The sequence below is a fragment of the Mya arenaria genome, chromosome 11, assembly GCF_026914265.1.
Source record: "Mya arenaria isolate MELC-2E11 chromosome 11, ASM2691426v1".
NCBI classification, from domain to species: domain Eukaryota; kingdom Metazoa; phylum Mollusca; class Bivalvia; order Myida; family Myidae; genus Mya; species Mya arenaria.
In genome coordinates this window covers 37,870,739-37,886,154 of record NC_069132.1, presented here as the reverse complement: position 1 = coordinate 37,886,154, position 15,416 = coordinate 37,870,739, and the positions used below count along the sequence as shown (strand labels likewise).

Genomic DNA, 15,416 nt, shown 5'->3' with positions numbered 1-15,416 from the left:
CCTAGATGATTAAAAACGATATTGCATCGGGTACAAAGGTACCAAGTGAAAATCAAGCTTTAAGTTTCTGCAAAAAGGTACCATGTGCACAGTGTTTCAGGCAAAAAGGTACCATATGTCAAATGGTACCTTTTTGTTCCAACGCTTTTTGTAACTTTGCTATAGTTGTATGCAAAAAGGAACCAAGTGACACATGGCTCCTTTTTGCACTTACTATTTTGTAAACTTGAGTGGCATTTATACATACAAAACAGTTCATATGGTACCTTTAGGCACAGAGTTGAATACACAAACCAGATGCTGGTTTACTGATAAGGTGTCGGACAATGTCCATTGTATTGCAGATAAGAGGGTGTGTATACAATGAAATTGTGATAATCAAGCTTAAAACCTTGCATTTTATGAGAGCCTTCCTCGAAAGTAAGATGGAAATAGACTGAGAATACAATCATGGAAAATATGGAAAATGTGAGTACATATTTATAATATTTCATACACATAAGACTATTAAAATTCAAATAATATCAGTAATGAGTAATAATATTGCTAATACTAGCTTTTTATGAAATACATGATAAATAATATTGAATGGTATCAACTTTTGTATGTATATACATGTACTCGTAGGTATATAAATACTTAGGCGAAAAACGATGTCTGGCAAAATAGTATGCCAACTGCTTTAAATTTATTATAATATTATTCATCTACATTTCAGGACGAGGCCACGGTGTGGTCAGATGAAGAGTTCTACCATTCCATTGATATAGACACAAAAGGCGACGGAAACACCAGTACAGATTCTGAAAATGTTCCATTGTCAAAGCTTGCAAGACAAAGGAGACCAGTGAAGAGAAAGTTGATACATTCAAGTGACAGTGAGTCGGAGAAGGATGACAGCTTTGATGACGAAACATACAATCCATCAAAAGCAGATATAAACTCAAGTGATTCAGAACAAGATGTGATTCCTGAGTTAGGTAAAAGACGCTCTGCTAAAGTGAAAGGACAAAGAATGAAAGGTTGGAAAAAGAAGCCAACCCGGATAAAAACTAGAAAAGTGCCTAAATTAAAAGAAAGGGGTAAATCAGAGGTTGCAAAAAGACTAAGTGAAACACTTAAGCTTTTAAGACAACGAAGGAAACGACACTGTGGAAGTGACTTAGAAAGGGCCAAAGAGAAAAGCAAGAGAATGCAGTCTGTTAGAGATTTTGTACGGCGGTCACATCTTGCAAGGTTGGATGCAATGTTAGCCAGCAATGAACTAAAAAGAGTCGGTGTATATGGTGACGGCAATTGTATTTTTGCGGCAATGAAGAAAAGTGGACAAATCAATGACAGCATTGACAACATACGGACAGCGGTGTGTGACCTTATGACAGAACAGGTAGAAAAATATGCTCCTTTCTGTAGAAGTGACAATCCAGCCAATGTTCAACCATTTCTGGATAAAATAGAGGTGCTCAAGTCAAGTGGAACATGGAATATGGACATAGCAGACGTGATACCGATGGCTCTATCAAATAAGTTTACATGCAACATTCGGATATACTCAAGTTCAATATCTGCTCCAGTTATTGATATAAAACCCGACCAACCAGCAGAAAACCTTGTGAACTTAGCATACCTTTCTGTTCAAGGACATGAACACTATGACGCCATTGTTAATATTGGGACTGACGACGACGAAGTCATTGATTTATCAAGGAATGAAAGACAAGATGAACTGCAAGAACAAGCATCTTTTGACAAAAGTAAAGAGTCAAATCAGGACCCCGTCCAAACAACGCCACATAAGAGGGCATCGTACCAAAGCCCTCAAAAGAAACACTCCAGCCGAAAAAGGAAACGTGATCCAGGGTCTTGGAAAAAAAATATCAGAAAGGCAAAACGAAGTAGTGGCAAGGCGTATACGTCTGCAACAGGTCGAACTGTTGATGCAAAACAAGTTCAACCTCATACTTGTTCAAAATGTAAATTCAAGTGTGGACAAAACTTTACAGAAGAGCAGAGGCAGAGTATATTTACGTGTTATTATGGTTTGGGGAATTATGAGCGCCAGAGGCAGTTCATTTGTGAAATGGTGGAGAGAAAAGAGCCATCCAGAAAAGGCAAATGCAAGAAAAAAGTATCCCAAAAGTTCCACCTGGTGAATGAAGAAAAGAAAGTGCGTGTGTGCAGAGATTTCTTTTTGAAAACACTGGACATAGGGAGAAAGACTGTGGATTACTCTTTACAAAGAAAAACACATGGAACTTACGGTAGAAAAGATATGCGAGGGACAAGCTCTTCTGCAAACAAATTAGACCAAAGCCTTGTTGATTCTGTGAAGCGACACATAGAATCATTTCCCAAAATGGAGTCGCATTACGCAAGGAAACAATCTACAAAGGAATATCTTTCCCTCGAGTTAAATATAAAGAAAATGTGGCAGCTTTACAAAACAGAATGTGAGAAGAAAGACATTCCATATGTTACGCTATCAATGTACCGCACAATATTTTGTGAATGTTATAACCTTTCCTTCTACAAGCCCAAGAAAGACCAATGTTCTTTATGCACACTGTACATGCGAAAACGAGAAGCAGGATCACTGGATGAAACACTACAGAAACAATATGACGAGCATCAGATCAAGAAAGAACAAGCAAGGAAGGAAAAGGAAAGCGACAAACTAAGGTCAAAAACTGACAAAAGTGTATATGTAGCTACATTTGATTTACAGGCCGTTCTGTCAACTCCCTGTACTTTAGTAAGTGAGCTATACTATTCAAGGAAGTTGTGCTGTTACAACCTAACAATCTACTCACTCGGCGACAAGAACGTAGTTTGTCATGTGTGGGATGAAAGTCAGGCTAAAAGAGGTTCATGTGAAATTGCTACTTGTTTAATGAAGAACACACTGTCGGTTTGTAAAACAAGCACTGTAAAAGAAATTGTGTACTTTTCGGACTCTTGTGGCGGGCAAAACAGGAATCAGTATGTTACAGCGTCACTGTTGTACACTTTGTCACAAGCGCCGCAACTGGAAAGAATAAGCCACAAATTCCTTGTGTCTGGACATTCACAGATGGAGTGTGACAGTGTCCATTCTACCATTGAAGGAGCAAAGAAGATAACACCAGTGTACGTACCGTCTCAGTGGTGTACACTTATTTCAATGGCTAGAAAAACACAACCTTATATCACAGTGCCTTTGAAATATAACCATGTAGTTGATTTCAAGGACTTTGTTTCCAAACATTGTAAAAATCTCAAAACAACCACTGATGGTCAAAAAGTCAATTGGCTGCAGGTGAAATGGATACAAGTGAGAAGAGAAAGCCCCAAATCCGTCTTTGTGAACTATTCGTTTGACACAAGTGCATTTTTGGAGATTCAAGTTCAGAAAGCAACGAGGGTGAAAGGCAGAGACTCAAAATGGCCAGAAAATGAAAAAGACTTGAACTTCTGCTACAGTGAAAAGCTTCCAATATCAATTCTAAAAAAGAATGATTTGGTGAACTTGTGTAAGAAAGACATTATCCCGGAAGAATTTCACAGTTATTTCAGTTCCCTGCCAACTGACAGAAAACAGAAGGACTATGTACCATTGGATTCCGAGGAGGAGGACACGGATTAATTCTTAAACTCTGTAACAGTAGTCGAATGAACTCAAAATGAGAAAAGATGCTTATAGTTTACATTTAAGCAACAGGAATGTTTGATATTTGCTTATTATTATGCATAGTTTATTAATTTTCTTTTTAACGGTATTACAAATGGTACCTTTTTACTTTGTTTATGATAGATATTTCATTTATTAAGTCGTGCAAAAAGGTACCAAGTGATCAAATGGTACCTTTTTGCATTTTAAAATTCTAAAAAAGCTATCGTGCAAAAAGGGACCATGAACAAAATCAATAAAATATCAATAACTATTGGACATTTTGACTTCATTTTTTCTTAAAATCTAATTGGGTATACAACAAGTTTAACAAAGTATGTGTGATAATTTGATCATCAAAAGCTGATTTTATATGCAGGTTCAAACCTTTAAAGCCGTTTTTCTCAAAACTTGCAAAATGTCACTTGGTACCTTTTTGCTCTAATGGGACGATATTTCCCTTGGCAACTAATTATTTTCTAATGATAGCTTGTTTCCTTATGATATACTTTACATAGATTTGCCAACTCCGTAATATTGATAGGCCTTATGCTTCCATACAACTGGCCATCAAATTACTTTTGATTGGCCTATTGACGTTTGTGTTGTTGTCTGGAAATCCCTCGTGCTCTGGAAGTCTTTCATATCAACCTCATCTGTGGCCACAGTCAAGCCAGTTCGTGCTAATCTGGCAAGGTTTTCCTGTCATCTTTTCGAGAAATACAACATAAGGTCTAAAATCACCATAAAAAAGACGAACGACCTTAAACCGCCGGAGCCCATATGTTTATGCTTCACATCGTTTAAACTGTTTATACGCTGAATCAATGGAGCTCCTCCTCCTCCTTCTCCTCGTTGAACACATGGAGCGCCGTCTCTTCATCATCATCCTTCTCCTCCTCTTCCTCCTCTTCCTTATTCTCACAGAGCACCGTGAGCGCCAAGAGCACTGCCGCCGCCACAGAGAGCGTCGAGAGCACCGCTAAAAGCGCCGAGAGTGCCGCAGGGAGCGCATAGGAAAAAGATACGTTTCATTGATTCTGCATATTTGTTAGATAAGATACTCGTACTTAGATTATAACATTGAAGAGTGAACACATTTTGTTACTTTTAGTTTTTAACCCCGATCCGCTCCAATATTCGAACCCAGGACCTCTGGCATGGTTAGCGAGTGAAGTAACCTTAACACCACAGACACAGTATATATGTTGAATGATTTGTTTTAGTTTATATATGATAAACGCTCTGAACCGTAACCGATACACTGTTAAATATGTTTAATAGTTAAAACTTTTGGGTATACCTGTCTACTGATTTCATCATAGTTAAACTTATAAAACATGTTCTGTCACATTTAAATATTTATAAACTGCTTATTTCTAATTCATATATTATTAACATCCAGTTTTTTTAATACTTAAACGTTGTAGCGTCTGTTAATATTATGAGGTAGCTTTTTTAGATGTAAAATGTCTCGTCACACCCGGTTTAATCCACATGTTACATGATTTAAGATAGAGGGTTATCATCAAAAGCTATAGAATCTAAGAATATTGATAATCGAGTTATCGATGATTGTGTGGCATTTAGGATATGATGGTAATAATGTTTCATATATAAGCCGATATTGAGCTAAAACATTATTTGCTATGTCGGATTTGTGAAAATGAATTAAACAGATAATCTCGGTTAAACAATGCGGGTTATGTAAAGCATACACCTATAGACTGACGGTTTAAAGTCGTCTGCTCGGCTGACCGCCTCTGACCGGTTTGATCCGAAAGCGCTACGCCGGAGCCGCCGGATCAATAATGTTACGCCGGAGCACGCTCGATGAGCGACTTGTTTTCTACTCCGTCCAAGAAGGCGGATTTATATAAACATGTAGTTAAACGTGTTCTGGAAAGGCACACCAGACGACCCTCAAGGGCCCTTCTATAACGATGCAATAGAATACTGGCTTAAAATTTAGTTAGAAGGCTTCAGTAAGGTAAGATTTTGGTGTTTTTTGTTTGTGAAATGATTTTCGAAGTTTTGCATATTGACACGACATTTCGGAACCCAGTGGATATTTGCAGAAAAAACACACTTGGTTTACCAGAAATATAGTGTCTTTTACGGGAGAAAAAAAAGCAAAAATAGTTATGAAATAGTGTAATGTAACCTTTGTGTATTTAATAATATTTCTTCCTCTTTCTAACCGACTTGAAAAAAAAAGCTTTAAAGAAAATTATGAATAATGAGCTGTAATATGAACATGTTAATAGGGTGTAAATTTGTTGAATTATTACTACTTGAATGTGAATTTAAACCGTTTTAACACAATCATACAGTAATCAATACTTTCTGCTGGAAAATTTCAAATGTGTCAGACGAATTATTTTGTTTTTCGTCGAAGATAAACAAAATCACCGAGCTTTGTAGAACGATGAATAACAATAAATGTTCCAAAGTGAATGTCTCAAGCATCCATGGGTAAGTCATATATTTTATCCATTTAATTTACATTTTTGACTGGCTTGTTGAATATGGACAGTTATGAAATAGGACAACTCGTTAGTAATTTATGATCAAAACGGTATTTTTCTAATCCCCACTAGCGGCTCTTGGGTGAGGGGGATGTCACCCGGTCACTTCGTGTGCCCCCCAAAAATCGTACGACTTGAGTTTATATTTCAATATTATAGAAGAAGTAATAATATACAGTCAATATTTCGGACTAGAAAGTGTTACCCCCATTGCAACACTTTAAACCAAATAAATTTTGGTTCTGAGGGAAGCAAGTGAAAAGCTTAATTCCTAAGATATGCCCCCTCATATGTCAAATTCTGGACCCGCGGATCATCTGCCAATCCCTTAACGTCTAAACGATTTTGTGAAAAAACGGGGTGTTATGAAAAGTGTTGAGATTGCAGTGTGCTACATAAACGGTGACCATAAATGGTTAGATAATGACCAAGGCTATGAAAATTCGCTTAAGATAGCCCGACTGGCAAGGAAATCATCAGGCTTGTTGATTAAAAAATAAAATTTCAGACTGTCTATACTTTTTTGATATAGCGAGATATTGAAGTTAAACAAACTAAATGTTCTACAGGCAGCAGTTGCGTTGACATCAACCACTCTATGGCCACACCCCCTTCCAAAATCTGTCGAAAAATATTAAATAAGAGGCACCGGAAGGTATTTTGTATTGGGGAGGCGGGGTGTGTCCGGGAGGGGATGACTCTTTTCCAGTTGCGCGGGTTTTGTTTTAATCACATTGCTTAAAACGCATTTTAGCGCATTTTTAAGACTCACATTTGAAACAGCTTTAAATAACGAAAACTGCAGGTTATACCATTTATTTCAACTTCTTGATAATTAAACTTTAAACTACATTAAAAAAACATAGTCGTATAATATTACCGTTTATTACGTAAATACATAAAACTATGTTGACATCACCACTTGAATAAATGTTGAAATCATGACAAACATACATATCAAGGATATTAATATTTCGACTGTCAAAACTTTCCAAAGGTAGACATACGGGTCTTCCTTTCAGACACAAACTGAGGTATGTTTTTTCTCTGCGTAACAGAGAGAATGGCCGCTCATTTGTTGCGTTTGTTGCAGGCATAGCCATGATAAGTTTTACTACAATCACACCTTCACTGAACAGTTCACGAGATTCAAAGGATATGTTCTTTAATTCACTAACAATGTGACAACGTTTCAAGCTGCGTGAGGAGTCTCATTCTGTTAAGATCGCAACCATAGAAATTTACATTGTATTCCATGTCGTCACGGAACGATGCATCCCCTCTCACACTCCTCAGCAGCATGTCTTATATGTGTCTGTATGTATTGTAGCCTTGTAGCACTAAGCGGTTCTTGATGGTTGTCATGGCAAGATCGAGTGCCTCGTTGTTGATCTGGCGGTAGAGGTCCGTTTCGGTTGCTGTAAACTCTGCCGGGGCAGTTTCTTGTTCGAATCTCCGTGGCATTTTCCTTCGTCTGGGTAGTGTAGGCTCATCTACGTCTAGGTCCTCAATCATTTGTTTTCACGGAATGAACCTCTGCGACGTAACAGTTTCGAACCCAGGCAATTTACCACATAATAAGTTTCGGCACAGGTCACCAAAATTGAAAGGCCCTGCACACGAGTCATTCATTAAATTTTAGTTTTATAATAATATAAATAATGACAACAACTGTATTATTTGATCTCATGTTATGAAGTCATGTTTTCACTTATGAGAACAACGGGATGCCTCGTCGTGCTTTATCTCGCGGTTTTAAAAATTCATCAGGCAAATCAAATATAGGTGAGCATATTTTTCACTTTAAGACAAGATATTCTATTGACAATGCATTTTTTCATTGACCATCGTACCATAAGTATTAAAACAGCGGCTTTTTTATTGAATGTTTATTGACAGAAGCTGTCATCCCCGCTCCTCAAAAGGCCTGCATAATCGGTACTCAAATTCAATACCGAAATCAGGAAACCCAATAACATATGGGTACCAGGAAATAAATAGCATGCACTATATATGAAGAGTTCAAATAAACGTCAACTGAAGTGCATATATTCTGCTTATCCAAACTATAACAGTTTGGTTGAATCTTCCATTGACAGAAATTAAAGCTCCATCGATTGTTTACGCTAGAGTCAAAACAAAAACTTAATTATATTCGTTTAACAACCATTTTTATGTATAAATACAATTCTAGAACGTTCTGGAACAACACTTTAAATAACCATTTTTTCCTATCACAATGATAGATTAATAGTGAAACACTTAACATGCAACAAACATACCATCTTTTACTATATTTTGAGTAAGATGTGCACTACTGAAAGTCATGATTTGCAATCTCAAGCTTTAAGAATTGTAAAAAGAGTAAGTGAATGATATTGTAAATCTTAAATAACCGAAATTGCTATATACGTGAGATCTAGCAATCCGTAAGAAGATACCCTTGCTGTTAAGGCTTTACCCACTCCTCGATTAAAAACTCGCATCTCTTGTCCTTAAATAATTTGTTTACACGTTCTGCCTTATATTACATTCAGATAGGATACGAAATATTCGGCCCATTCAGATTCGGGAAACTTATACAGATTTTTTAAGAAAATTAGAATACTTGTACCCGTATGTTCATACAAACTAAATTTTCGGTTAACAAGATGGCGGACATTTTCGATAGTTTTGATAGTGGCGTTTATAGTTCCTTTTGGTAAGATGTTCGGGTTCATAATACACTATTTCATTGCAATCTTATTTAAGTAAGAAATTTGGAAAAATGAAATAAGATACTTAAATCATGTTTAAGTTAAAGTTATATTTAAAATTACTTCAGTCATGTGGTATTCAGGAAGTATTTACATATATAAAATACATGCGTTTGGTAATGGTTTTAACAAGATGGTGGATTATTTAATTATTAAAATAGGAATCGCGTTAATAATAGCTATTGGTAAGAAAATCAGCATCTTTTAATCATTTATGTATAATTTATTGAAATGATACGATAGTTAAAGTTAAATATAGTAAAACCATATCTTTGAAAGTTGAAAACTATAAAAGGCAAAATGTTATTTGATTGTAGTCGAGACAAAAACATATGCATTAAGCAACTCAATTAGCTATATACATACAGAAATGTTTGAAAAAATAGGTTGTATATCCAATAGTGGATCCAAGGGGGAGGAGAGGGAGGGGGGAATGCATCCGGCGCACCCCCCCCCCCAAAAAAAAAAAACAAACAAACAAAAAAACAACAAAACAACAACACTTTCCAAGTTAACTTTTTTTTTTAATAAAGGAGATAAAATTTAATAGAATAAGCCCGATATGCACATTTTTGGACAATGAATTGTAGACAATTCTTGGAGGACTACCCACAAATCCTCGTTCCAGCACTTTAAACCAAACCATTTCGGTTAGGAGGGAGGGGCACAACAAATAAAAAAGTTGCGCCTCTAAGTTACCCCCCCCCCCCCTGCAAACGTCACAGTCTGCCTCCACCCCTGCTTTTCCTCCAAAATTGAGATATTTAAGCATTCTCACTATCTGGTATTCAGGGTAACAGCTTATAAATTTCAATGGTGAAAATCCGAGGGTCTGTTTTAGTATGAGGGCTTCATATATAAAGGACGGTTAAGGGGCTTACATCCATTTCTTTTCCTAAGTCATTATCCCACGTCGAATCGAAGGTTTCGGGAGTGGGATATTGTTTTGGCGTTGTCCGTCCTGCCGTCATTCCGTCCGTCCGTCCAATGCCATACCTTAGTAGGCATTGATCAGAAAATATTCAAATTAGGTCAAATCTTAGAAAAAAATTGGAACATACTAGAGACATTATACATGGTCTAATATTCATAAAACTTAATCAGAATGTTTTCCTTTATAAAATCTTGGACTTATTTAAAACTGGGTCACAAATGATCGAACATTCGTCACTAGGTCAAATCTTAGAAAAAAATTGTCCGGAAAGGAAACGATTGGTCGGATTATGTTCAAACTTGGTCATGATTGTACCCCTTGATGAAATATGGACCGCTTGTAAACGTAGTGCACATGGGGTCAAAAGGTAGGTCACTAGGTCAAATCTTAGAAAAATATTTGAAACACATAAGAAACATTATGTATGGTCTATTATTCATGAAACTTGATCAGAATGATTTTCTTGATGAACTCTTGGACATGTTTTAAAATGGGTCACATGTGAAAAAAAATGTCACTGTTCTTTCAAATTTGTTGTCCAAAACTATTGTACGGTGGTGATTGGTCGGATTATGTTCAAACATGGTCAGAATGTTGCTTTTAAGTTAAATTTCGACTGTTTTTTAAAAAGTGGGTCACATGGGTCAAAAACAAGGTCAATAAGTGAAGTCTTAGAACAAATATTGGGAACACACTAGAGGCAATCTAATATTCATGAAACTGAATCATACTTTTTTCCTTGATTGTTTTTGAATAGTTCATAACTGGGTCACATGAGGTCAGAAACCAGGTCCCGAATCAAACGTTGGTATTGAATAGTCTGTCATGTTCAAATTTGGTCAGAATGTTTGCCTTTATGAAATCTTACAAGAGTTTTAAAACTGGTTACATGGGGTCAAAAACTAGGTCATATCTTACAGAAGTCTTGGGAACACTCTAGAGGCAATACATCTGCTCTAATTTCCATGAAACTTAATCAGAATGTTTGCCTCGATGAAATCTTGAAAGAGTTTGAAACTAGTAGGTCATGTGGGGTCAAAAATGAAGTCACTGGTTCAAATCTTAAAAAAAAAACCTTGTGAACTCTCTAGATGCTATACCTTTTGCAGTATATCTGGCCAATCTACATGAAACTTGATCAGAATGTTTGCCTTGATAAAATCTTAGATTAGTTTGGAACTGGGTAACATGGAGTCATTAACTAAGTTTCTTGATCGATTATAAATGCTACATTATAATACAATTTTGTTTTTATTTCAAACAGTTGCAGTCATACTCAAACTCATATATATACATATATATTTCAACAACAATTGATTTCCATTCCTAGACTTAACCCAATCAGGCGGGGGATATCAATTCAACGAATTTGCTTGTTTAAATTTATTTCGAGGAGCTTCTTTCTATTGTTGGAATAACACTTCTTAAGTTAACTTAGTAGGATTTGAAGCTTGGGGATTTAGTTAAGTCCTGAACGGCAAAGCAAGCTTTCAGTTAAGCGTTCACGGGTGAGGTTCCTACCTCGAAAGGTACAAGGGAACAGTCACTGTAATTATTGTCTATACACTCATACAACGACACTACTCATACAACGCCACCACTCATACATTGACACTACTCATACAACGCCACTACTCATACAACGCCACCACTCATACAACGCCACCACTCATACAACGCCACCACTCATACAATGCTACTACTCATACAACGCCACTCCTCATACAACGCCACTACTCATACAACGCCACTTCTCATACAACGCCACTACTAATACAACGCCACTTCTCATACAACGCAAATACACATACAACGCCACTACTCATACAATGCCACTATTCATTATTTACCGTCACATTATCTGGCTATTGTGCAAATATCAAGGACAACACTAAATGCTGGAAATGTTGGTGTTTTTTTGCAGTGAGCACGTACGATATCTTTGACGATGAAACATTGAATGGTTTATTCTGCTCTTACGGTGGTTGCGGGGACAACGATAATCCAGGGTTTTCGAAATGTTGCGACAGGTTTTAGCTGGGTTTTTTTGTTTTATTTTAGGATAATTTGTTGATCCCTTGTTAAGATACGTATTACCTAGTATTTTAGACAATATACCTCATAATTAAGTTTTACTGTAATATAGCTTGCATAATCAGTGATTCTCTAAAAACAAAAGTAAAGTGGGTTTTTTTTATTTTAATGTTAGGATTTTGGACCTCGAATGACAAGAATGGTGTAAATTTGTAGAAACAGTCTGGTATTGATTTTCAGATATGGAAAAGAGAACTTTGCTCCAGACGATGATATCATCACCTCTTATCATGAGCCTGGGATCCTCACCACTAAGCCCCCAAACGCTATCATTGAAGGAACAGCCGGGAGCGTGCTTCCGGTCATTGCCGTCTTCCTCGTATGTTTGATATAATGTGTGATGAAGTCACGTTCACCACAAGGACGAACAGGTGGGTGTAACAACCACGCCAATCTTACCCCTACCCCATCCCCTTCACACCAAACAAACACCTCAATATAAACCCTGTCCCATCCCCGTCACACCCAACAACCACTCCAATCCCATCCCTGCCCCATCGCCGTCACACCCAACAACCACCCCGAACTCACCCCTGTCCCATCCCCGTCACACCCAACAACTACCCAAATCACATCCATGCCCCATCCACGTCACACCAAACAACCTACCCAATCTCACGCCTGTCCCATCCCCGTCAGACCTAACAACCACTCCAATATAACCCCTGCCTCATCCCCGTCACCCCAAACAACCACCCCAATCTCAACCCTGCCCCATCCCCATCACACCCAACAACCACCCCAATCACATCCATGCCCCATACCAGTCATACCAAACAACCACCCCAATCTCACGCCTGCTCTATCTCAGTCACACCCAAAAACCACCCAAATCTCACCCCTACCCCTTCCCCATCACACCTAACAACCACCCCAATCTCACCCGTGCCCAATCCCCGTCACCCCAACAACCAATCCAATCTCACCCCTCCACATTCCCCGACACCCCTAACAACCAACCCAATCTCACCCCTGCCTCATCCCCGTTACACCCAACAACCACCCCAATCTCATCCCTACCCCATCCTTGTCACAACTATCAACCACCCCAATCTCACCCCTGCCCCATCCCCGTCACATCCAACAACTACCCCAATCTCACGCCTGTCCTATCCCCGTAACAAAAAATAAACACCCCAATCTCACCCCTACCCCATCCCAGTCTAACCAAACAACCACCCCAATCTCACCCCTACCCCATCCCCGTCACGCCTAACAACCACACCAATCTCACCCATGCCCCATCCCCGTCACAACCAACAACCACCCCAATCTCACGCCTGTCCCATCCCCGTCACACCCAACAACCACCCCAATCTCACCCATGCCCCATCCCCGTCACACCCAACAACCATCCCCAATCTCACCCATGCCCCATCCCAGTCATACCCAACAACCACCCCAATCTCACCCCTGCCCCATCCCCATCAAACCCAACAACCACCCCAATCTCACCCATGCCCCATCCCCATCACACCCAACAACCACCCCAATCTCACCCATGCCCCATCCCCGTCACACCCAACAACCACCCCAATCTCACCCATGCCCCATCCCAGTCACACCCAACAACCACCCCAATCTCACCCATGCCCCATCCCCGTCACACCCAACAACCACCCCAATCTCACCCCTGCTCCATCCAATTCACACCCATCAACCATCCCAACCAAACCCCTGCCCCATCCCCGTCACACCCAACAACCACCCCAATGTCACCCCTGCCCCATCCCAGTCACACCAAAAAATACCCCAATCTCACCCCTGCCCCATCCCAGTCACACCAAATAAATACCCCAATCTCACGCCTGCCCCATCCCCGTCACACCCAACAACCACCTCAGTCTCACCCCTTCCCCATCCCCGTCACACCCAACAACCACCTCAATCTCATCTCTCTCCCATCCCCGTCACCCCCAACAACCACCCCAACCCCGCCCAGTCCTCGCCACCTTTGACAATCAATCCTACATCTACTACCAATGACCTCCCAACAACCACCACAACCTCACCCTACCTCCATCCCTGTCACCCCTAGAAAAACACCTCAAATTCAGCCCATCCCATCATGGTCATTCCAACAACTATCCCAACCTCATCCCACCCAAATCCCCCTCAACCTTGTGGATAGCTTAACACAAAAGCCAGTTCTGAAAACTGCTTTATTTTCAATCGAATCTTATATACTTTTTAACACAAACCGCTACATTTTCAAAACTTTTTACGGGCGTTAATAAGATCTGCTACAAACTCAGTTATTGCATTCCAAACAGTTTTATATAAGAGATTATATAATGTTGACTTTGTTTTTAAATTTTGGGGAAAATGAGACAAAGCCATAGTTGGTTATGTTACCTTTTGATAGAAACACAACGCGAGTTACACAGTTAGGAAGATAACTTCCGCTTAACTCAGAGTTACGGAGTCTTTGTGTCATGGTCTGATCTGTCAGTTATTCAAGAAAAACTGTTAATTATAACTTATGATGAACAAGTACGGACACCTATGCACACAGTGAAATAATGACCAACAAGTTTTATCACTTTGGCTTATTTTATTTTAAATCTAAGTCTGATTTGTATATGACAAACAGCAAGGGCTTAAATCAGTTTATGAACAGAATCATGCATCAATTGGTTTTGCTTTATTGGCCGGGAAGGGAAGGGGTACCTTAATTGTATTATTGTATCCGCCAAAACGTACCCGGCCCGCGGGATCCAGGACACCTTGTACCAGTAGTATCATACACTAGTATCAATGGCCTGAAATAAGAATCTGATTTAAATTGTATATCCTTGAAATGTCTACATAGAAACAATGACCTCAAATTCAGACAAACTCGGATCATGAAAAAATGTGTTGAACAAACATATCCTGTTCAACACAGGATATATTGATATCAGTGATGTATTTTTATCACTGAATGATGTATCTTATTTCTTGTGTTCAGATTGTGTCTCTGGACATTTGCCTTGTATGAGAAATGTTGTTATATGATTCTCTGAGGATGTTTTTCAGACCAAGTTTACCAAGGGCCCAACGGTCAGCAGACTTACCAAGCCTGGCCTCTTCAGAGAATATCCGGCTCTGTCCTTAGAACTGACATCAGAATGCAGGATCTACCACCATACGATTTATTGGGGGCTTACTATTCTAACGAGCCACCCATTCAGGTCGTGAATAAGCAGCCGAACATTGACGTCAGAAACAGCATTGGGAAGCCACCGCCTTATGAAATAGGGGGAGCAAGTTATTTTAATAGTCCATCCCTTAAAATCGGGAATATGGCCTCGAGAACTCCACTCCATAACAACACAGAGAAGTTAAGCCTTATGAAGAAGTGGTCGCAAATTATAATTGCTTTTGATTAATATTTAAATTTTCCAAACAGTTTACTCTGTATTTCGGACACTGTTTTTGTTGTTTTTATAGGGAATTGACTGAAAGAGACTTATCTG

General features: G+C 38.9%; 1 protein-coding gene across 1 annotated transcript; it reads left to right on the top strand.

Moving 5' to 3' along the window:
- The first annotated feature begins 12,345 nt into the window (after positions 1–12,345).
- On the top strand, positions 12,346–14,924 carry LOC128208514 (uncharacterized). Its single transcript, XM_052912076.1, has 2 exons — positions 12,346–12,815; positions 13,185–14,924. Exons 1-2 carry the CDS (start codon positions 12,536–12,538, stop codon positions 13,994–13,996), a joined length of 1,092 nt encoding a protein of 363 aa, XP_052768036.1. The 5' UTR covers positions 12,346–12,535; the 3' UTR covers positions 13,997–14,924.
- The last annotated feature ends 492 nt before the right edge of the window (positions 14,925–15,416 follow it).

What these genes read in the sequence shown, in the direction of transcription:
- LOC128208514 (XM_052912076.1), top strand. Translation starts at nt 12,536, where the DNA reads ATGCCCCATCCACGTCACACCAAACAACCTACCCAATCTCACGCCTGT. An exon ending in ACCCCTACCCCTTCCCCATC is followed by an intron (nt 12,816 to 13,184) that starts ACACCTAACAAC and finishes AACAACCACACC; the next exon opens with AATCTCACCCATGCCCCATC.